General features: G+C 37.2%; 1 protein-coding gene across 4 annotated transcripts in view; it reads left to right on the top strand.

Moving 5' to 3' along the window:
* ASAP1 (ArfGAP with SH3 domain, ankyrin repeat and PH domain 1) overlaps positions 1-23862 on the top strand; it is a 365857-nt gene that overhangs the window by 207646 nt on the left and 134349 nt on the right. For all 4 annotated transcript variants that reach the window (XM_063079233.1, XM_063079232.1, XM_063079231.1 and 1 more), the window contains exons 4-5: positions 100-172; positions 20346-20491. In XM_063079233.1, coding sequence (XP_062935303.1) covers positions 100-172; positions 20346-20491 — 219 coding nt within the window. The remainder of the gene's footprint in view (positions 1-99; positions 173-20345; positions 20492-23862) is intronic.

The raw sequence follows: 23862 nt of genomic DNA, 5'->3' as shown, positions 1-23862 counted from the left end.
TGCTGCTCAGCAAAACAAATGCAGTTATGAATGTTTTTCTAATTTTTTTTTTTAATTTACCAAATTTTTCAACATTTCCCCCCTATTTTTCTCTTCTAGGCTCTAGACCAAGATAGAACAGCCCTACAGAAAGTGAAGAAATCTGTAAAAGCAATATATAATTCTGGTCAAGGTAAGCACTTATCAAATCCAATAACATGAGTCATAAATAATGTCTACATCGTTTTTCCTGTTTTTTGTAAGGTGTTAAGTTTATAGAAGACTTGATACAAGTGGAAAAGTAAATAGGTCAAAGAAATGTAACCTCTGTCTCTACTATCAGCCCAAATCTGTTAGTGTTTCCAAAGTAAAAAGAGAAAAAACATTAGTTGCAGTGGATTTTATTATACATTTAAGAACTTAATAGAGTTATAGATAACTTTGTCTCAAATGACATGTGAGATGTTTAAAATCTCTTTGTGTATTTGATCACTCTATAATTCAGTGGCCTCAGTTAAATACATGAGAATCTTTTTCTTCCTGACTGTACTTGTACCTATTTGAAAATCAGTAGTGGCAATGGGCATGGGGTAAAAGTTACAGAAGGGGGCAAAGTTAAATTCAGACCTCAACAGACTTGCCAACTATCATATTTTCTTCTGATCAAAGGGATGCCAGATAACCTATGTAACTAAATGTTTTAGCTTTGGTCTAGTGACTTTGTCATCTTGGAGACAAAAGTTTTCAGTGTAAAGGAAGAAACAAACCAAATTAAGAACAACAGAGGGTAACCATGAGAAATGGTAGACTCTAGCACAGCAGGAAAGGAGAGGCTTAGAAACATAAAATGAGTCAGAAGGCCTGTAACTCACATCTTTTGTTAACATTATTACAGTAACAGATCACCTACCCAGAGTTACTTCTGTCAGAAATCACTTGTCTATAATCCAATAGAAAACCTGGGAGGAGAAAGCAGCAGACTGTAATGGAAAGAGCACAGGCTTTGAAATTGGACAGATGTAGGTTTTCATCCTTGCTAACCCACTTACTAGCAGGGTAAGTTCACTTACCCTGAGCTGGTTACTTCACTTTCTTGAACGTCCATTTTTCTCATCTGTAAAATGGGGATGGTAATATTACAGAGTTGTTGAAGGGATTTAATAAGCTAGTATCTATAAAGGACCTACCAGGCCATGGGGGTTAGTAAATGCTGGTTCCTCTAAATTTTATTATCATAAAATTATACAGCCAAAAGTAATATGAACAAGGTAAAACTCAACCCTCAGATACTTTACGGCCCTATCCCCCTCATCAGAGCTGGGAATCACTAGCCTAACTAAACTGGAAACCTAACAATGTCTTGTTTTAAAGAAAACCTTCTAGGCCTTGAGACATTCTATAATATTAATTAACACATTTTGCACCCTGGTGCCTTGATACTGCTCCCTATTTTCTTTATATCCAATAAAACACTAACTTCTATTTAAGATAAACAATTATTCTCTAGTTATGTAGTGACTAAATGTTGTTTTAAGCCTAAGTTATATACCTTATTTATAACTTCCATCCTTTGCTTTGTTTTAATGAACTCCTACAATGTGGAAGGCCCTTTATAGATATTAACTCTTTGGAGAGGTGAGTGGGGTAAATAACTAGGAGGTGCCATAAGGGGTGCTTCTGAGGTACTGATATTGTTCTGTTTCTGATTTTGGTGGTGGTTACATAAGTTCACTTTTTTATAATTCATCAAATGCTACACTTAGTATTTATGTACTTTTCTGTAAGTAAGTATGTTATGCACCAATAGAGATATATTTAAAATGTATATATACAAGAAGTTCACTGAAGCCTTGGTTGTGATTTTGAAAAACAGAAAATAAATGGGATTTGTTACATAAACTATAGAATATCCATATAATAGAACACTACATACCCTTTAAAATAAAGAGAAACTTAAGTAGTGTAGGTCTAAATTTGAATTCCAGCTTTGTCATACTTACTTAAGTACATTAACTTCCATGAGTCTTAAATTTCCTCAACATGAAATAAGAAAATGTCTAATTTGCAGGGTATTGTATGGACAAAATGAAAGAATATTTAAGGTCCCTCATATACTACCTGCCACATAGAAGGTGCTTAACAAATGATAGATGGGAAAAAATGGCAGCTAGATCTTCTCTATATTAATTCAGCGACTCTACAGATAACATTGGACCAGTCTGATTTATAAGTACCGCGCGCTAACCGATTGCACCACTGGAGCTTCGGACCAGTCTGATTTATAAAGAGATTAATGAACCATTATCTGCCTCAGGAATAACTGTCAGTTCTCCAAAATGTAATAGTTCATGCTTGAGGCTCTTAGCTTGTGAGCCACAGAAAGGAGACAGTTGTATGATGCTGCCTGATGGAGTTTGGACGCGTTGTCCCCTCCAAAACTCATGCGGAAATTTGATCTCCAATGTGGCAGTGTTGGAAACTGATTGAATCATGGGGGCGGATCCCTCATGAATGGATTAATGCTCTCCCTGGGGGAGGGTGGATTAATAAGTGAGTTCTCGCTCTATTAGTTCCCACGAGAGCTTGTTGCTTAAAAAGACCCTGGCACCTTCTCTCTCTCTCTCTCTTGCCTCCTCTCACCATGTGATCTGCTCATACCCACTGGCAGCCTGCCACTTTCCGCCATGAGTAGAAGCAGCCTGAGGCCCGTGCCAGATGCTGCTGTCCCAGAATTGTAAGCCAAATAAACCTCTTTCCTTTATAAATTACCCAGTCTCAGGTATTCTGTTATAGCAACATAAAATGGACTAATACACCACCATATTTATTGTGCCAGTGGGATTCAATGTAACTCTTTCTTTTCTAAGTGTCATTGCTCAAGATTCATTTCCTCGCTTGGCCACAATGACCACATCATTCAGCAGCTCACACAAAGTCTCTCTTTCTTGGGGATATGCTTCATCTTGTTCTTTAACGGGTTTCCTTGGTTACAGCTGCCCTGAATATGACAGGAGGGAGAGGTTGTCCCTGCATGGGTATGAGGAGAGTTCAAGGAGTGTATGCAGAGTTTGACTGTCATCTCCTCCACTGGACTGTACTCTCCTTGTGGATGGGGGCCATAGCTAACTGAGCTTTGAATCCCCCCAGCTTTGGTTAGGGGCTCTCCTGTGTGCTTTCTCCTAGGTCTATACTATATATTAGAGTAGCCTCTAGCTACATATGGTTTTTTAGATTTAATTAAAATCTAATAAAATTTAAAATTTAGTTGCTCAGTCTCATCCACATTTCGAGGGCATAGTAGCCACATATGACTGGTGACTACCTTATTGGACAGTAGAGAAGACCACCTCAGTCATCACAGGAAGTGACTTTAGCAAGTGCTACTATAAGATACTGTATATATCTCATTGTGTTGTAATTGCTGACCATCTCTCTTACGTTAGACCAGTGATTCTCACCTCTGGCTGATCATTAGAATCATCTGAAGAACTCTCAAGCAGAAATAAGCATTCCTCAGGCCTGTACTCCTGGAGTGGTTCCAGAAGAGGTCCCAGGTATTGGGATTAAAAGAAAAATTACTCCCCAGGTGATTCTAACTGGCATCTAGAATTGAGAACTGCTGCCCTGGCCAGTGAACTCCTTGATGAGGGCTGGTACTGTGTCTTTCATTTTGTATTTTGTGCACTTATCAGCATAGTTTATTAGTTTGTTCAACAGGTATTTATTGAGCACATGTTTATGCTCCTATTTTGGGTATTGGATGTATGGGACAAATCAGAGTCCCTGCCTTCATGAATTTGACAGTCCAATGGGAGAGAGAGATGTTAATCAGATCATCAAATTGGAAAGTGTTTATAATTAGAAACTAGAAAGTGCTATAAAGGAAAGCTTACAGGGTACAAACAGAAATAGCAAAAGGGATCTGAGGTAAATTTAAGGAAGGTGTCAAGGGAATACCTTTCAGAGGAAAAGAGTTTAATTGGTTGTAAATGCTGCACTGCTAAGGTTGTAAATGCTACATTGTCACCATTTTATAGATGAAACTGAATGGAAGGAGAGCTTAGCTGTTCCCAACTTTGCTCTTTGTAGTTATTCTGTACTTGTCTGCAATCTGACATATGGCAGGGGCTCAACAAGTACTGAATGAATTGCTACATGTTGGCTGAATAGGTTTCTCCCTAGAAAGCTTCCTGAGAATGGCTGTTAAATATTCACTAATTATGAATATTCACGAATGAATCGGTCAAATGTAAACTCTCAGCCGTGTAATTGTGGGATTACTTCGGTCGTTCCCAGATAGGGACCACAAAGTATTATTGTGCCCGTGGCTTGGAAATGTGGGGATAAACTCAGATCCCTCCAGGCTACTCACAGACTGCTGGGGCCTGATAGGGTTTCTGTAGTCACAAATGAGTAAAGTGAACTTGGGTTTTTGGTCAGCTTGTGTAGGCAGCATATCACATTTAATTCTTTAAAAGACAGCTAGATGTGTAAAACAGTGGCGCTGCATGTATTTCCATGATATACGCCCAGTGGAATTCAAGTGTTCCCATCCAAGGGCTTTTGGCCTCATCCAAAGAAGCCACAAGAGACTGAACCCTGGTATCTGTTTCCAATGTGTTTTTATAGTTTTCTTGTTTTCTCACAGTGCTTAAGTGACACAAAACCCATATGATGTTCTTTAAAGATTTAAGAAACATTTCTGTATTTCTGGCTTGAGATTACCATCCACCCACCTTCCCACCTTCCCAAAGTGATGTGAAATGTGGTTGAAAATTTTGAAGGGTCTTACTCTTAAAATGTATTATTTTTACATGTAAGCTTTTGTCAGTATTAATTAGTAAGCAGTGAAATAATAAGGGGAATTCTTTTTTGAAAAACAAATTATCTCTATTCCAGCCCTTTAGCTTGAAAATTGCTTTGGGAATTTGTCTCTCACTTGTCTGTGTATGAGGACATTAAAAAAAAAAAAAAATCTAAATTTTTTGAACTTCTTGGACCAATGGGCAAATCTACAGGCCATTCAGTTTTCCTCTGTTGCTTCTAAGTTTTGAAGTCTTAACGATATTAATTTGTGAAACATATTGTCATTTAGAAAGTTTGCCTTAATGATCTTTCCCCTTCTCCTTTCCTCCCTCCCCCACTCTCTTATTGCTAATATGTTTAAAATAGCTAGTAATTTGATGTGCACAGTGTAGGTTTTAAAATATGTTGTAATTCTTTGGTATTTTTTCTTTCCAAAGATGGAGCCTAATTCTTGTTCCCCTCATACGCACAAGACTTATTAACTTCCCTCTAGTGAATAGAATGTAATAGGAGTTATGTCAATGTGATTCCTAAGGCCATTTTATAAAAGCAATAGCTTCCACCTGGTCTTTCCTCCCCTACTCTTTCTGATTATTTACTTTGGAAGAAGCCAACCATTGTGTTTTGAGGACACTCAAGCAGCTCTATGGAGAGAGGTCTCTACCAAAAACCACCAGTAACTTGCCAGCTATGTGAATGAGCCACCTGGAAGCAAATCTGCTAACACTGTTAAACCATGAGATGACTGAAGCCTGGCTGGCATCTTGATCTCAGCCTTTGTGAGAGACCCTGGGTCAGTACAGTAGGAGGTGGGCTGGCATTCATAGGATTTCTGCCCATGCAAGCATGGGCATGTGCATGCATGTTGTAAATCAGGTGTGGCTCTTGAGAAGGAAGAGCTTACTGCTTGCTTCTCAGTGTTGTTAAAAACATAATAAACAGGGGTATACTTGTTGTTCTACCAAATGAATTAGGTTGAAACATTAATCTTTTTGAACAGATACATTATGACCTAAACCACACAAGTGTGTGCTTTTCCTTGGGAGTAAAGACCTAGGTATTCTTGCTACTAGGTCTTTTTTCTGTGTTAAAGTATATAAATATAAATAAATAAATATATGTGCATGTGTGTGTATATATATATTGCTTAAGTCAAAATGTGTTTTTTATTATTATATGGTGGCTTCCTTAAAATTTATGCCAAGAAATATTTGGAATAGATATTAACTTATTAGTAACACATGGTGCTCCCTAGAAACTTATTATTAGTCTGAAAATTGGGGCTCTTAAATCTTTTAATTTTTGTGGGAAAAAAAAAATGGAGTGATATGCAGTTTAATTACAAGCATATGATATAGAAGTATTATTTCCAAAATGCAGCTAGATTGTTAGAAACAATTTCATAGCTTTTTTCCTGCAAGAAAGAAAGCAATTGGTTTTCTCATTGCCTTTCACTTTTTTCTCCCATTTTCTTTAATTTAGAATTACATAAGTAGTTTATAAGAGAGCGTTTTTAAAGCAAAATTAATGTGATGTTCTCTCCAGATTTTCATTTTGTTAAATTGATTTATCTATTTTAAGAAATAGCTCATAGTACAATGATGAAATCTAAGATTTTAAAGGTAAAGTACTAAATTAGTGGATAGGAAGCCGATGCTTTTGTAGCCAAGCAACTTCATTTCAGCTCTTTTTTAGTTAAATATTTTCTCAAATTTGAAGGTATAGTGTGAAGTCAATTTTTACTAAAGTTGGAAATTAAGTTTGGTATCTTACCATGGTGTCATTTAATGCTACTTTTAATCCCATGGATTAGGGAGAAAATTTTTCTTAACAGCCATAGATAAAAAATAAAATAGATTAGGATTTTAATAGAAAGTTATGAAAGAATAAAATGTTGAAAGGTATACAAAAAGCAACAGGTCTGTGTTTAAGAAACTACCTTTTTTGCTGTTTTCCAAGTTGCTGTAAGATAACTGGATTTTTAAAATATCTTTTTGAATTAAAGTGAGCTTGTTACTAAAGCAAATAATAATAATTGTTAAGCCCTCAGAAGTAGAAGGCTTTAGATAGAAATACAGTGGTGGTAGCAGTAGTGGTGGTGATTTGAGCAAAGTCTAAAAAAGTTTCTTTGGGCCTTCAAGGCATTTTGCATTCTGTGAGCTCATTATTACTCCTACTTCTTAAGAGGTAAAAACAAATTGAAATCATGAATCCCTTCAGAATGGTCAAGGAAGGGGGCTTTTTCCATATGTAAATATCTTTGTCCAAGGAGAGCATTATTCTTCAAATTACATGGGAATAAAACTAGACGAATTCAAAACAATGACTTTAGAAAAATCAGTCTCTTTCTAGAATGATCTTAAAACTCTGGACTTTTTAGGAAATTCCAGTTTTTAGATTCTAGCCATGGGCTTAAATATTCTGTTACTTGAAATCAGAAGCTGTTCACCATGTGTGCGAGCACATGCATGTTTATGCAATTCCTCTGTTTTGCCGATTGTGAAATGAGTGCTCTCAGTTTTACTTAAAATGAGTTAATTTTTTATGATGTGTGCTTGTTTTTTTAATTGGGGTATACATCATGAGAAATTTAATTTATTTTTAAATAAAACTGTGAGCATTCATTCCACAACCAGTAGTTTAGGTTTTTTGTTGTTTTTTAAGGCCTCAGGAGGAAAACAACAAAAATACTGTTAAAGGTAACTATAAAAAGTATCTCTCTGCCTTAATGGTCTTATTTTGATAGAAATACTAGCCACCATTTGTTGAGTGTGCCAGGTAGAGTCCATTGTGGCTTTCATTCTTTCTGAACTAATCCTTTTTTACTGTCTACATAAAAGCATTCAGTTTAATGACTATTTCTAGTTATCTTCAAGGACCATCTTTCTGCCTTAGACAGACCCTCCTTGACAATTACAGTCAAGATTCTATAGTTTGCTGCCTCTTATTCTAAATTGCATTTTGACCACACTTGAATGGTTTATGTCTCATCAAACTAGGATTATAATTTCCTATATAAAGACGTTGCATTTAAATTGTAGCAGAGTCTGCAGAGGAATTCCAGGTCTTTGGTTTTGTTTCAGTGAGTGGTCTTTTCTCAGGTTTTGCTAAAATCTTCCCTCTTTCCTAACCATGTGGAATATCACATGTTAAGCAAATTCATCATAGTTCTTTACATAAGACACCATCTGAAGGCAATCCTGCCCCGTGATAACCTCTAGAAAGCACTCTCGTTTGTGTGTGTGTGTGTGTGTGTGTGTGTGTGTGTGTGTGTGTGTTGAATTCCATTTATGGTTTGCATGTGGACATGAATTTTAAAGTGTCTATTTCTAGGACTGCAGAGATCTCTCCAGTTGAGTCTTTAGCCAGAGAGATAACTACTTATTGGTTTTTTTGATGCCCTGTTTGGGTGTGGAAATCAAGCAAGCAATTGATTCTGAAGTGTTTTTTTATTGATAATCAGTGCCATAAGACAGAATACTTAGAGTTGATGGAAAAACTCTGTCACTGATGATTTTGCTTGGCCAGTTTTGTCACTTGGTTCACAGACAACAGAAGGATATTCTCAGATCTTTCATGCCTCAGATAGTTGATCAAACCATACTTTATGGAGAGGTATGTGTATGGATGGGGGCAGAGACGCTCTGGAACACCTGAGGCTGATTTTTCTCACTGGCATTTTCTGGGTTTTTTTCACACTGTGAAAGTATGGTGTTATTAATGTGTTTGCTATAGAAAATTCAGATGAGCTAAAAAAAAGAAATATTTATCAGCCAGGTTCCTTTTTAATTTATTTTCGTTGTATGTATTCTGCGTCACAAACACATACATTTACAGAGCACCTAGCATATCTATGCACTTCACAGCTTTCATTCTTTTATATTTGTCCACATTCAAGGTGATGCCTTTTCCAGGTATGAAGTGGAAAGATCTGTGTTGAGGTTGTATTTGGGGGTGTTCTATGCTGCCTGCACAGTGAGGAGTCTAAGGAGGCTCCCAGCCAGAAAGCTGGGATATGACCTCTATTCTAGGAAGAAGTAACTGAGTATTTCTTAACAAGTCCCTTCATTTCTCAGGACCTCCGTTTTCCTATTAATAAAACAGAGAAAGTGATCCTCATCCTGTCTATTTATGAAATAGTGGGTATGAAATGAGATGAAGAAACTTTTGTGACCTCTAAAGTACACTATATATATATATACCCTAAGGGGTATGTGCAACAAATACTGCATTTCTCCAGCCACTGAAACCAGAGAGACCTGCCCCTTTTTTATTTCCTTTGTGCACATTTGCCATTGCCCTTCCCACACACTCACTAGACTTTGCACCCGGAGAGAGCAAGAAGCTTTGTCTTTAGGTTCAGTTAATGTTTCCTCTGTGATTCTGAACATTTTGGGGTGTTAGACTCCTTTATCTCAGAACAACAACAGAGCTTCTCAGAGTACAAAACAAAACAAAAATCTTGCAAAGCAGAATTTTGGAATCCCTGAAATTGAGGTCAGAACCATTGATTTATATAAACAGTACATTAGTATGTAATATATTCTATGCATATAATATATGGAATATTAATAAGTGGTTATGTAAATACATAAGCAATGATCAGAAATGCTTTAAAATGTTTTATTGACAGGGATGTATGATCAAAATAATTTGGAGAACATCAGTCTGGAGAGTATCTGCTCAGACCAGTTCCTATACTAGGCTACCTCATTTAGCAGGGCAAGAACCTAGTTCTTTTCATTTTATTTACACATAATGAAATTTTATTTTACACATAATGAAAAACCCAAGCAGCTAAAGCTCAGGACTAAGGACGTACCCAAAGCCACAAACCTAATGACCTAAATAACCTTTGTATCCCAGTACAGGTGCTTAATGAAAGTTTATGAATTAATAGTAAAATGTGGGGCCGTATTTTTAAAAGCTGAAGTAGGGGAGGAACTGGTTGTCTCCTTGCTAGCTTTTCTTTTTTTTTTTTCCTTCCTTGCTAGCTTTTCTTAAGGGCCAGATTTCAAAGCATTGCAATAACCTACAGAGCCATCAGCAAACCACAGTGTGATGTGTATTTCTTCTGGCAGTTAGGAAGCCTGAATGATGAAGCCAGAAGAGAGAACATTTCTGCTTCTGCTGTAGGGGACTGATGTTCGGGTGCTATTTAAAGCCTGAGTAATAGCCCTTTGGAACTCTAAAGGCATCTTTTTCTTGGGGTTCTGTTAGTTAATGGATTTGTCAGTGCTGCAGACATAGGAGTATGCGTGCTGGGTTTCCAGAAAATGCCCTAGGTGCTGCGGCAGTTTCTTGCTGAGGCTTGGCTAGAACTTTGAAAGAACAAACCCAAATTCAAAATGACCTGGAGAAATTATAGGAATGACTCATCCAAAGTGGCATGGAGAAAGGCAATTAAAAAAAAAAAAAAGGTACATGGGGCTTTCTGCCTCTAGGGACTTTGCCTTTAATCTTAACAATAGACCTGTGCGGTGAGCAGTGGTGGGAACTGATGAGGAAACTGAGGCTCAGGGAAGTGAAATAACTTGGTCTTAATCAAGTATCTGTTGTTTCTAAGTTAGTCAGCATTGGATCTAAGGACATGAAGTTTTGACTCTAAATCCAGCTCCCATTCCCCAATAAAAGTAAAACAGATCATCTGTAAAATTAAAACAAATTGTTTTCAGGGTCACATGGTGGGTGGTGCTGTTTTCATGGATTGCTATGGCAAAAAGAATCTGAACCCCAGTCTGGTGGTGAAAAGGCATGGAGGGCAGTACTTTTAAAACCTTAAACCTCTCTAGTTCTAGACCAAGAATGGTGAGCTCTGGAGAGACCAACCACCCCCCTGTTAGTCTCTCTGTATCTCTGCCCACTCAAGCAAACACTAGCTTCTTTATAACTGGGTACTTTATGGTGCCTACATGGTATGCTGTTACCTCCTGCCTTGAATGTCCTTACCCCAAATCTGTTTGTTAAACAACTATTCATTTCTCAAATTTCTGCTCAATTATCTTTTTTTTTTTTTTTTTTTTTGTGAAACCTAACCTGTTCCATCCAAGTGTTAGTTGTTCATGTGTTCTTTTATTTTATCAAATACTAAATGATTGTGTTCCATAGGCAGTGTTAAATAGCAATATATTCTCATACAGAGGACAGAAAATAAAGTCAGTACTCTTTCTCATGCATAAATCCATTGCAGATGGATTAAGTAATTAAATTTTGAAAAGAGAATAAAGCTACGCTAACTATTAAAAAGTTTAAGAACATACTTTAAATAATGTTAAAATCCTTCTTCGTGCTATATAAACAAATACATTGCTTTGCATTAAAGATTTAAATGTTTTTTAAAAGCATTAAATATTAGGCTCAGGAACATAAGGGAGACAGGAAACCCAAAACTCTTTTGGCCAAAGATTGATATATTTAACTACATGAAATTAAAAAATTTCTGTAGGGCAAAGGACACTATTAACAAGTTAAAAGACAAATGGGAGAAAATATTTACAACACATATTACAAAAGATTGCTATTCTTATACAGGACAGTCTTATGAATTGATAGGGAAAAGACAGGCAATGGAAAACTAGGTGAGGTATGTAAACAAGCAGAAAAGGAATTGGACGATAAGATACAAAAAAACAGGCTTACTTTAGTCAGATTTTTCATATCTGTGTGGCAAGAATTAAAAATAACAATAACATCTATGTGTTGGTATGGGTGTAGGCCCTTTTATATTTGCATTGTTATTGGGAACGTGAATTGCTACAACCAACTTCTTTGGAAAGGAACATGGCAATATTAATTAAAATTTGAAATGTACATCCTACCTACCCAGCAATCCTGCTTTTGTGAATGTATTTTTCTAAAGATAAAGTAATAGCATGTTATAAGAATAAACTTGTTAAAAGAATATTTATTTTGGCATTATTTTTTGATGACAGAAACTGCAGACAACTTGGAAGTCTCTCAGTAAGGGGCTTGTTATATAAATTGTGGTAGAGCTTATTATGGAACATAATCACAGTTAAAATAATTAGATTTATTGGCATTGAATTTCATGATCTTTATTCAGTAGCAAAAAAGCAAGCCGTGGAGTTTTATATACAAGGGTACTTCAAAAAGGTCATGGAAAAATAGAATTAAAAGGTAATATGAATCTGTGAACTTTCTGAAGTACCCTCATGTAATACCCATTTGGTTTTTTAAAAATTGAAGAAAGGGGTGAAAAACTCCCTATATTTGTGTGTATTTTTTTAACCATACAGAAAGTTTCACTGAGATACACTCTAGATTATTAACCTTTTTTGCATATTTTAAGGAAGTGGAATTGGAAAAGGGGAGAGGAATAATTTTTATCTTTAGACATCTCTGTTATAGCACGTGAATTATTTTTACAATTATAAAAAGAAATGTAATTAAATTTTTTAAAGTATGATTAGTGGTACAAAGTATGTATAGGATAGTATAAGAGATTTTATCACTTCCCTCTTTATGTCAGCACTATAATTTATGACATATATTACATGGCTTTATTATTGCAGTTATAGCTCATTGTATTTTATATACTTGGCACATGGCCAATGCTAAGTATTTTTTGGAAGAAGGAAAAAGATGTGTTCCAGGAGAATTCACTACATGCAATGATCATTTTACTGAGTGCTTATTATGTGCCAGGCCTACTGCTAAAAACTAGGTATATAACAAATTAGGTAAAGTCAAAAGTTCCGTATTGCAAGAGGCTGAGAGTGAAATGACAAGCCTGCTTGGTGTGTTACACTTATATTTTGTCTTGAAAGAGGAAGGGTGAGGCCTGAAATTGTGATAGAGCTTACAGATAGGAGAATTTTGCATAGGTTGTATGACTGAAGTATAAATAGTGCATGTATCCAAGCTGTCCTCCAGAAGATTTGTCTAAGCTCCTGAAGATAAAACAATAAACACATGTTTCTCTAGACTCTTGGCACAGAAGAGAACTTGCATCAAGACCCTGGATGAGAAGCTAGAGAAAGAGAGTTTGGAAAGCTAAGGAAGTGAGACTCACTTTCAAGTGAGGGATGGTGCTTCGCATTTTGTAAACACCCACCATATACCAAATACCGGGTCAGGCACATTACAGGCTTTTCTCATCCATTTCTCATAATAACCCTTTCAAGCGGTTATTATTACAGTTAAGAAAGCAGACTCAGAAATGGTATATAAATTGCCCTGGATCCATAGCTTGTAAGTGGAAGATCTGGGATTTGATCCACAGTTGTCTTCTGTATCCTGGAATCCTCCAACAAATACTGTAACATTTAAATTTATATCTGATGCTCATTAGCATCAGAACTTCAGCCCTGAATCTCATGGTAAATGAAATTAATAAAAGCAAAGATGTTTTTAGAGCCTTGCTATTTACTTGATAGGCATTATCCCATTTCACGTATGAGATTGAGGCCCAGGAAAGTTAAGTACATTTTCAAAGGTCCCACATGTCCACTTAGGATCAGAGTGGGGATTCAGACCCAGGTTTCTGTTTCACTCAGTCTTGTGTTCTGTGTTCCTCCACCAAATAATGCCTCAGTGGACGTTAGAGTTGTGCTTGGTCCTGGTTGGGGATGCTCTTTAGGATGAATTTATTGTAAGTGCTTTCAAGGTCTTGTTATACCCATTAAATAGAAATAATGCCTTGTGATTTTATAGTGTTTTTTGTTGAGGTTATTTTTTTTTTTTTCTTTTTTTCCCAAAAGACCTTTCCATATTATACCTTTACCACTTAGCAGTCAATCAGACCTATTTTATAGATGATGAAATTAATGCTGTCATCAGCTTTGACGGGAGAGGCTAGAACTAAGACGTAAATTTTCAGGTCCCTGGATTGCTTGGCATCTGACTCAAATTAGAAAACTTCTAGAGATTCCAACACTTAAGTGAGCATACTGGTTAAGAGTAGAGGCTCTGGAGTCAATGCCTGTCACCACTGCTTATTAGCTCTGTGACTGGGGGCAACTTCCTTAACCTAGCTAAACGATTTTTCTCATCTGTAAAATAGGAATAGTAATAATAGCATGATTTTGTGAACATTAAATGAGATAATACAGGAAAAATACTTCACACAATTCCTGGCACATTAAGTAATCAAAAATTTTAATTGCAACTAATTATTATAACCATTACATTGTCAATATTATTATGGGACAGGAAGACCTTTTTTCATCTTTGTATTCCTGACTTTCCTGTATCAAGACTTTCACGGTGGATTCTGGATAGATAGTGTGGCACACAATATTCTACTATCCATGATAGTCTTTCCTGAATCTGTTAGTGGAAAAAGATGGAGTCTGGAATCACACGAAGCTGGGTTCTACTCCTGGCTTCACCCCCAAGTTTCACTTTTCATATCTATAAAATAACTGCCTTCAAGGAGTATCACATGAGTTTTAGGATATTTACCATGATGGATCACACTACATAGTGTTTAATAAATGGCAGCCATAATTATAGTGCCTGAGAATGAAAGGTTGGGTTGGCAGGCCAGTCAGGAGGTTTTGTGAAAATTGCCCAGTTTGGTAAGTTCTAACACAGAGTGGCAGGCAGACAACCTTCAGAGAAAGGCCTGTTTAATAATTGCTATGGTTCTGAAAGTTTTGAGAAAGGCATGAATATACAAAGTATGTTTAAAGAATATTGAATTTTAATGTATTCCTAAGGCACTTGTTATTGCCAGCCACTAGGGATATAAACTCTGAGTGCTATTACTGATTTCAGAGTATTGTCTGAAGCCTCTGCCAACTGTCCAGAGGATAAAAGCCTGGCTCCACTGCAGTGGCCAGCAATGGTCAGTTGGTATTGTCATTGTCGTCATTGTTGTCGTTTATTCAGCTTATCATATCATGTGCCAGGCACTTGGCATGTGGTATTTTACTTAAGTTCATAATATCTCCATGAGATAAATGCCATTATTATTGTGATTTTATACATGAGGACGATGAGGCTTAGAAAGATAGAGTTTCTTAACCAAGGTACCACACAGGTAGTAAGTTTATAGACCTGGTATTTGAACCTAGGTCTATCCCTCTTTAGTATGTGCGGTGTAGAGGGGAGGGGAAAAAACACTTCTTCTACCCTCTTAGGTTCAGTGGCTGGGACTTGCAAATTAAACTCACAAAAAACAGATTAACAGAAGAAAAGCTCTATTTAGTATGCATACAGAGGGCCTCACAGAAAAGATTTTTAAAAAGCTGTTAGGTCTGGGTTCTTATGTACCATTTTTAACAAAGGGTGATAAATTGTGGAGAAAGTGACAAGACAAAAGGAATTTGGGCTTTTAGGGCAGTGAATTCTGGGGAAGGCAAATGTATGGGGGAAACAAATGGAAGATAGGGATTACTTGAGTAAGGTTCGTTTATGCAGACTGATCTTGGTGCTGACACTCTGATTCCTGTGACAAGTTTTTCTCTTCCTAGTATGGGGGCAAGGGAGAAAACACTTTCAAAAAGGGAAATTTATGCCCTGCTTTTAGGCAGAAAGGGGAAGTGCAGAAGTTCCTCCTTTATCTGCTGTTTTTTAATTGCCTTTAGCTCAAAGTAATCCTTATGCCAAAGTGGCATATTTAGGGGTGACGCATTCTGATCTTCTAACGAGGAAAAGTTTCCAACTCTGAGATTTAAAAGGTCTGAGTTTAAATTTCCTTTTTTTTGAATTGTATGATCTTGGGCAAGTGTTTGTAATCTACACAATGAGGATGATAATAGTACTTGTCTCATGTACTTGTTTAGTAAGAGTGAATGAAGTAATGTATGCAAAGTGCTTTGTGCAATGACTGGCATATAATGAACACCCAACAAACTGTTACGACCATTCTTACTGGAATAGTAAATCACTACTGATATATTACTGGAGGGGTTAAGTGTTGGAATGTATGTAAAGGCCCTTTTATAAAGCATGAAACATATTAGGTGATTAGTATATCGTAGTCATCTCCCCAAAGAAATACTGGCAGTTGAAATTCTAAATGGCTCTTTCTGGTCCAGTTGGTAAAATTAAATTATTCTGTTCTTTTTTTCACCTATCTTACATTCTGCAACAGTGCCATGAATGCCAGAAATTTTTTTCAAATAATAGAAAAGAATTTTGTCTTCTTTTAATGGATGGATCAGGTTTCTCTTTTTTCTTTTCTTTCCTTTTATCCAATCTCTGTCCTCACCTACTTCCCCCAGCCCCCAGTGTACCGCACTCCCAAAAGTCTTCTAGCACTCGGATATAGTAAAGATCTTAAAACAAAGCTTTATTTCCCTCTTCTTCCCAATACCCCTGAACTGATATCCCATTCAGATGGCTTACTGTGCTTTGTAATATGTCTCTCCCTTCTGCCTCTGCCCTTGCTGTTTTCTCCACCAGAGTCATATCTCCTTACCCTCTCACGCTCTGTGCTTGTTGATGTGCTTGGTAAGCCCTTAATTTTGTACAAAGGAGGGTGTGTGTATAATCTTTCTAGTAAATTGTCACCATTAGATTTATAATGCAGTACGTTAAAAAAAAAAAAAAAAAAAAAAAACCCTAAAACATGAGACCTATGTTCCTATACTGTTTGATATAACTTACATCTGTCTGTATGATAAGTAGTCATGGGTGTAGAGGTAATACTGGCTGACATTTTGGGGGCACGTGCCGTATGCCAGGCACTGTTCTAAGCATCTTACATTTAATTCCCATTGTTTTTACTCTCATAGGATTATTATTATTATCCCAAGATATATTGTACTCAACTGTTATATTTTAAGATGCGCATCTACACTAGGAAATTATAGATATGACATGTTATGATATCTATATATACACACATACATATTCATAGATAGATATATACATACACAGAGATAGAGATTACATGATTATTCAATTGTGGAATTAGCAAAACATACAGGACCCATGACCTAGCCTGTACTTCTGTACTTACTTATCCAGTCTCATCATCTGCCTCTCTCACATCACATTTTGTGTTTTTTTGTTGGTCGTTTGTTTTGTTTTATTTACATGTGGCTGGTACGGGTAACTAAAATCTTGACTTTGGTGTTACAAGCTGCACTCTAACCGACTGAGCCAACTGGCCAGCCTAAATCTTATGTTTTACCTATCTAATAAGCATAACTCTTCCCTTGCAAGGTTCTGGTGAGGGTGAAATATATCATAGGAAGCATTTGGGTCAGAGAAATTTCTCAACACATGCCAACACTCCCTTCCCATGGCCTGTCTCTGCCTTAGCCCTTAGCTAAGTCCGTATTATTTTTAGTGAGTCTGTCATCACTGATAGACTGAGAGCTTCTCATATTTCTTTCTAACCTCTGTATGAAATTCCAAATTCAGAATAATGGCTGTGTCTAGGGAGGGAGGGAGGGAAGAGATTGGAATCGAGTAGAGACAGGGGTGAGGGAGTGGAGAACCGTTCTATAATATTTTATTGCTTAAGCTAAGTGGTAGGTATATGGGTATTCTGTTAATCTAAAATATTTTTATATATTTCATCTGAAATATTTTGTAATTTAAAGCAAACAAAAAAAGCCCATCATATACTTATGTTTACCACTGAGACACCTCCCTTGGAAGTAGAAATGAACAGGCAAGTGGATTATTTTTCACTGACCTCCAAAAGCAGAAAAGGGTGTCACGGGAGGTGGGGCACTTTGGCCTCATACAGAAGGTATCGGGTTAGCTCCAGCATATGAGGGAGATCAGACAGATGCATCCTGTCTGTTGAGCTGATGTGGCCTTTCTTTTGTGTTTTTCTGAGCTGCTTCTGGAGTGAACTTGGGCAGTAACTAGAGCTGCATTTTATCTTTTTAAAGATCTCAGCCTGAAATGCTGACAAGCACTGTAGGCATCATGAATTTTTAATGTGGTGATGATTAGAAGGCTGCTAGGGTCTCATTTCATTTCACTGGACTACTGTGGCACTTGTTTTCTTTATTGTATTTAGACTTCCCGAGTTATTCCCCAATCCAGAGTCATGTTCTGTTTCATGAATGCCTACTGCTCTCATGCATTTATTGAGGGTGTGTTTTGAAAATTAAATTTTTAAAAATTTCGTCTCAATTATTAAACAACTTATGAGATTTGAGAAGGGAATATTTCTTAAATTCCTGAAAAGAAATTCAACAAATTCAAGTCAACAAATATTTACTGAGCCCTAGCTTCATAAGTGCAGTTCACTAAAAAATCTGCAGTGGTATCTTTTGTGTGGGAATGCAGAGGTGAACCAGAGGCAATTCCTGTCTCTAGTGGTCTGATGATAGGGAAAGACATGTAGATATATGTGATGAGGTGGAAAATATTGCAGTAGTGGTACACAGAATTATAGGCAAGCAAGGATTATTTCCGGCTAAGGGAAGGCTTTATAAAAAGGAGATGTATGGATTAAGCCTTTAAAGATATGACCTTGATAAATATTTGTTCATTTATTCATTCAGTAAATACTAGGCATGTACTGTGGGCCTCCATAGAAATTCATGCTTCTCTCTATACCACAACAGAGGAGGAGGGAGATGGGGAGTTGAGCACAAGCATCCAAAATGCTTCCACGTGAACGTGATACACATCACCTGCACTCAGGTTGCCTTGGTCAGCACAAGCCATACTGTATGCCTTACTTAAAGGATTGGGGAAATGTAGTACTCCTTACCATGAGCCTGCAAGAGGGCTGGCCAGCTAGCTTAGTTGGTTAGAGGATAATGCTGATAACACCAAGGTCCAGGGTTAGATCCCAGCTAGCCAAAAAAAAAAACCACAGGTGTAACATAAGCCTTTAAGGATTGGGATATCCATGATGGGTGGTAATGTCTGCCACAGGAGTCATAAGATCTGATGCACAATTTAACAGGGTAACACTGGGTGCTGTGTTGATAACAGAATGTGGGGAGCAAGATAAGCAACAAAGAGACCAGTTCAGAAGCTTTGGCAGTGATCGAGATGATGTTGGATAAGGTTGATACCCACAGGGATGGTGAGAAGTTGTCAAATTTTGGATATATTTTAAAGGTAAGTGCAAAAGGATTTGCCAGTGGATTGCATCTGGGATGTGAGAAAAAAAAAATCAAGTATAATTTGATGGTTTTTTGCGTGAACAACTTATAAGAATGTATTTACCATGAACTCACAGAGACTGGGGACTGTGGATAAAAGAGGGTTGGGCAGAAGATCACGGGTTTGGTTTTAGATGTGTTAAGATTGAACATAGATATCAGGCATCCAAGTGGAGATATTGAATAGACAGTTCAATATACCATCATCATATCCATGGGGGATTGGTTCTAGGACTTCCCATGGATACCAAAATCCGTGAATGCTCAAGTCCCTTCTATAAGATGGCATACTCCTTGCGTATAATTTATACACATCCTCTCATGTACTTTAAATTATCTCTAGATTATTTGTAATACATAACACGATGTAAATGCTACGTATATAGTTATACTGTATTGTTTAGGGAATAATGACAAGAAAAAAGTCTGTACGTGTTAAGTATAGATGAAGTCATCATAGGCCTAACTGCACAGTACGTAATCTGCAGTTGGTTTAATCTGCGTATTTGGGACCTACAGATACGGAGCACCAACTGTATGTCTGTATTTCAAGGATGGGGTTGTCTTGGCTAGGGGTATCAATTTGAGAGTTGTCAGCTGAGAACAAGCATAGATAAAAGAAGAAAAAAGGCCCCAAAACCGAGGCTTCAGGCTTTCCAACATGATGAGGCCAGAGAGATAAAGACGTAGCAAAGACTACAGAGAGGAGCACTAGGAGGTAGGAGGACACTTAAGAAAGTATGATTTTCTGGTAGCCAAGTAAAGAAGGTGTTTCAAGGAGGTGGGAGTTATTATTTATGGAACATTCCCTCTATTGAGAAACTTTTTTGTATGTTCTGTGTCAGCTCATCAACACCACAATCCTATAAGGTAGATGTTAGCCTCATTTTATAGATTGTAAAACCAAAGCTTAGAGAGGAGAAACTTATTCACAAACATAATTAATGCCTCTTATATGCTTGCTAAGGGTAGTAGGCATGGAAGTTAAACTGATAAGGTAACCAGCGCATAGGTGCTGAAACCGAATTTCAAACGTAGATCCATCTGATCCAAGCATGAACATTTTGCACCAAGAGATGGTATGTGAAAAGCATTTTACTAATGCTGTTCCTCAGACCTGGGGCTTAGACAGAATTAAAGAAAATGAAGATTAGTTGCTGAGAAAGAAACCTGTTACAACACATGGATTTTTCTTTTGCAATCCAAGATTGATTTTCCAAGGAGGATTTTCTTCTTGTTCTCTTATAATAAATATGATGATAATTTGATCCCTCAAACTATGGGGAGTCAGTGGATTAATTGGAATATAAATGAACTAAATGCTATGAAAGAAAAAGGGGGAACCTCCTTTAATAGAGTTAGAACATTCAGTGTACCCACCTTCTGGGTGTGTTCAGTAAATAATTGATGCAGGTTCTCTGTGCTTTCCTTTTGAGAGTTTCTAGTGATCAGTGTTCAAAATAACCCTTCATTGTGGCAAATAATAACTCATACTCCTTTCTTCTTTTTTAGACCATGTACAAAATGAAGAAAACTATGCACAAGTTCTTGATAAGTTTGGGAGTAATTTTTTAAGTCGAGACAACCCCGATCTTGGCACTGCTTTTGTCAAGTTTTCTACTCTTACAAAGGAGCTGTCCACACTGCTGAAAAATCTGGTAAGCCATTTCATAGCTGATTAAAAAGAATTACAGCCTGACCAAAGTATCATATCATATATAAAGAGAACAATTTAGTAATCATTTTCCCCAGCTCTCAGTTCTGAGAGTGAAAAATCAAATAAAAAATAAAAGGATTTTGGTCCTAGGTGAGAAGGTCATATTTAGAGAAAACCTCGTTGTGAAATTCCTAGAATTTGTACCTTTGGCCCAGCTGATAGCAAAATAGATTTATTGAAGCTGAAAGAAACTGCTTAATTTCAATTCTCTTCCACATTCTCCCACTATTTTTTTTTTAAGGTAACCTTTAGCAACTTAGCTTTTTAATTAGCTAAAAGCGTGATGATTTCTGTGTCAAACATATTAGAAATATATATTGCAAGTGTTATATCTAACTTGTGTGAAGATGATCATGCATTTTGGTTCCTGATTTATAAATAATGAACCTCTTCTAACTCCCTACATTCTTTTAACCCCCATCAACAAAAAGGATTTGAAATGTAGGGAACTTGTGGTTTCAGAAGTAGATGACAGGAAGAATCTCTAAAAATCTAGGATACTAGACGAGCTGACTCTTGGAGTCAGACACAGAAATGGGTGGTTGGGTATCTGTTTGCCAGGCAATAGTATCTGGGCATCACCACTTTATGCTACACCACCTTCCCTGACCCTCACACTGTATTCACCCTTAGAAAGGTTCTGTACAACGCTGTTTGAATCTTGCTGTTTTTCTTTTTTTTATGAAAGTATTTCTCTAAGAGCCACTTAATGCTTCCAAGTGAATTAATTTAATCAAGCCTATTTTCTCCAAAGCCCCAAGAGATTAGGGGTAAAAAAAGGTTGAAAGGTGCCAAAGGAAAACTACTTATATCATAGTTTTCTTAGCATTAGCCTTGCCCTGGAGAAGAGGAGCTATTAGCACATTTACCTCCTTTAAGGTTCCAGAACTGTCAGTTACTCATATATTAAATAGGATTTGTGGCTTTAGGTGACAATCTTGTCATAAATCTGTTTGATACAGAAGTTTGGTTTACAGATGAAGTCAACCCATTTGAAAATGAAAACTACCGGGGCCGGCCCATGGCTCACTCAGGAGAGTGTGGTGCCGATAACACCAAGGCCACGGGTTCGGATCCCTATATAGGGATGGCCGATTGGCTCACTGGGTGATCGTGGTGCTGACAACACCAAGTCAAGGATTATGATCCCCTTACCAGTCATCTTTAAAAAAAAAAAAGAAAGAAAGAAAATGAAAACTACTTTCTGCATTCTGTTAACCTGAATATTTGACCAATCAAAATATTTTTTTATCACCCTAAATGTATGTATGTATGTATGTATGTGCCCATCTTCCTGACAATTTAATTCTAATTGGTAAAGTATATGCCATTGAATTAGTCTTACACAGTAAATCAGCTATGAATGTTGAAAATAAATGTTGAAAACATTTATTTTCAAAAACTTGAGAGCCAGCCCCATGGCTCACTCAGGAGATTGCGGCGCTGGTAGTGCCCAGGCTGCGGGTTTGGATCCTATATAGGGATGGCCGGTGCTCTCACTGGTTGAGCATGGTGCGGACCACGCCATGCCAAATGGTTGCGATCCCCTTACCGGTCAAAAAAAAAACTTGAGAAAGGAAAATTTTGAACTTAAGATCTAGTGTTCCTACACTTTGGGGTTTGTTTAGCAAATCCATGGTATTTCTGTAAATCTTAGATTATTTAAATCTGTTTTATTCAGAGGAGGACTCTCATTTCCCTTTCGCTCTGGGTGTTGCCTGCCCTTTTGCTGGTGGCCTTGCTCAAAATGTGGTTTGGTAGGAAAAAGGAAGCAAAACAAGACTCTGACAATCCACTTTGGTAATAGCTGGTAAAAAAAAAAAAGCTTGTTCGGGGGGGAGTTCTATTCTCCCTGAGATAGGTGTTTTCACATGGGTACCTTGCTCCTTTAGTTTCCAGGAGACCAAATGTATCTGGCTTAAGTCAGGAGTCATCACCTCGGTTTCCTGGACCAAACCATTTCTACACTTTGCTACACTGCATGTTCCTTCTCATCTGTTTGTATATATGCCATACACACAAGTAGTGGCCACTCAAGCAGACATTCGTTGTCTATATTTGCTTACCTAATACATTTGCTTATCTGCATACAAAAACAAATGACAATTATTGAACACTAGTGATGAATCTGGCAATGTGGTAGGTGCTTTATGTGGATTATCTCACTTGACACATTACAACAATCCTATGATTATTATACCTTTAATACAGATGAGGAAACTAAGGCACATTGAGATGATGTAATTTGTTCATTCACACTGTTAGTAAATAGACTTGAACCCAGAACATGCCGTCTCTGAACCTGTCGTCCTTACCACTCTACGCTATACTGCCTCTGTCACCTTATGAGCTGGTTGTGATGTTTCCCTTACTAGAAGAAATGCTGATTTATCTATTCTACTATACATACTCCAAACTGTGGGCCTTTTTCCCATGTCCACTCTCCTTTAAGGAGTAGAAGTCTAAGAAAGGTCTAAAAGAGATTGCTGGAAGACCTAATTCATTTAATTAATTAAGAAAGATAAAACACATTTTCCCTTTGAAGGTGGTAGCATTTCTGATGAGGGAGCAGATAGAAGAATCAGTTTGTACTGTAGTTTGGTTACTAAGAGCATTGTTCTGATTGAATAAAAAGGCAGTCCCAGGAGTTTGTACAACCTGACAGCAGCGAGAAGCTTGTTACTTCCCTTTTTATGCTTTGACAGGAAAGGGAAGAGCAAAGTACACAGATGATAGAGCCATGCCTTGGAGGACAGGGCTCAGAGGAGTGATGTTTCTGGATCTGCTTGCAGTACTCAAAATATCGGGCTAAGGAGTGTAAAGGAGCACCCACACCCTGTTGGAGCTATGAAACATCCCCACGGGAACCCATATTTTTCAGAAGATTCCCCCAAATTCTATTCTCTTAGACTAGTGAAGGTTAGAAACACTAAGCAGTAATTGAAACATTTGCAATATGGAGAGTAAGGTAAAAAAGAAGGTACTTTGGTATTTTTTCGATTTTCTAAATTGTATTCTCAATTCAACTAGCAAGTGCCAAATGTCTATTACATTCCTAGGTCTGTGCTAAATACTGAAAAATGTCATTTTCTAATTAAGATATTGCTTATAAAGGGTATGTTAATAGTTTATGCTAAGACATTATTTATTTTTATAGAGGAAAAAGAAAGGATATATATATTTTTTTTTTTTTTTTTTTTTTTTTTTTTTTTTTTTGTCTTTTTCGTGACCGGCACTCAGCCAGTGAGTGCACCGGCCATTCCTATATAGGATCCGAACCCGCGGCGGGAGCGTCGCCGCGCTGCTAGCGCA

The sequence above is a fragment of the Cynocephalus volans genome, chromosome 15 (assembly GCF_027409185.1).
Source record: "Cynocephalus volans isolate mCynVol1 chromosome 15, mCynVol1.pri, whole genome shotgun sequence".
NCBI lineage: Eukaryota > Metazoa > Chordata > Mammalia > Dermoptera > Cynocephalidae > Cynocephalus > Cynocephalus volans.
The sequence above is the reverse complement of the archived record's forward strand: the minus strand, read 5'-3'. Positions and strand labels throughout refer to the sequence as shown.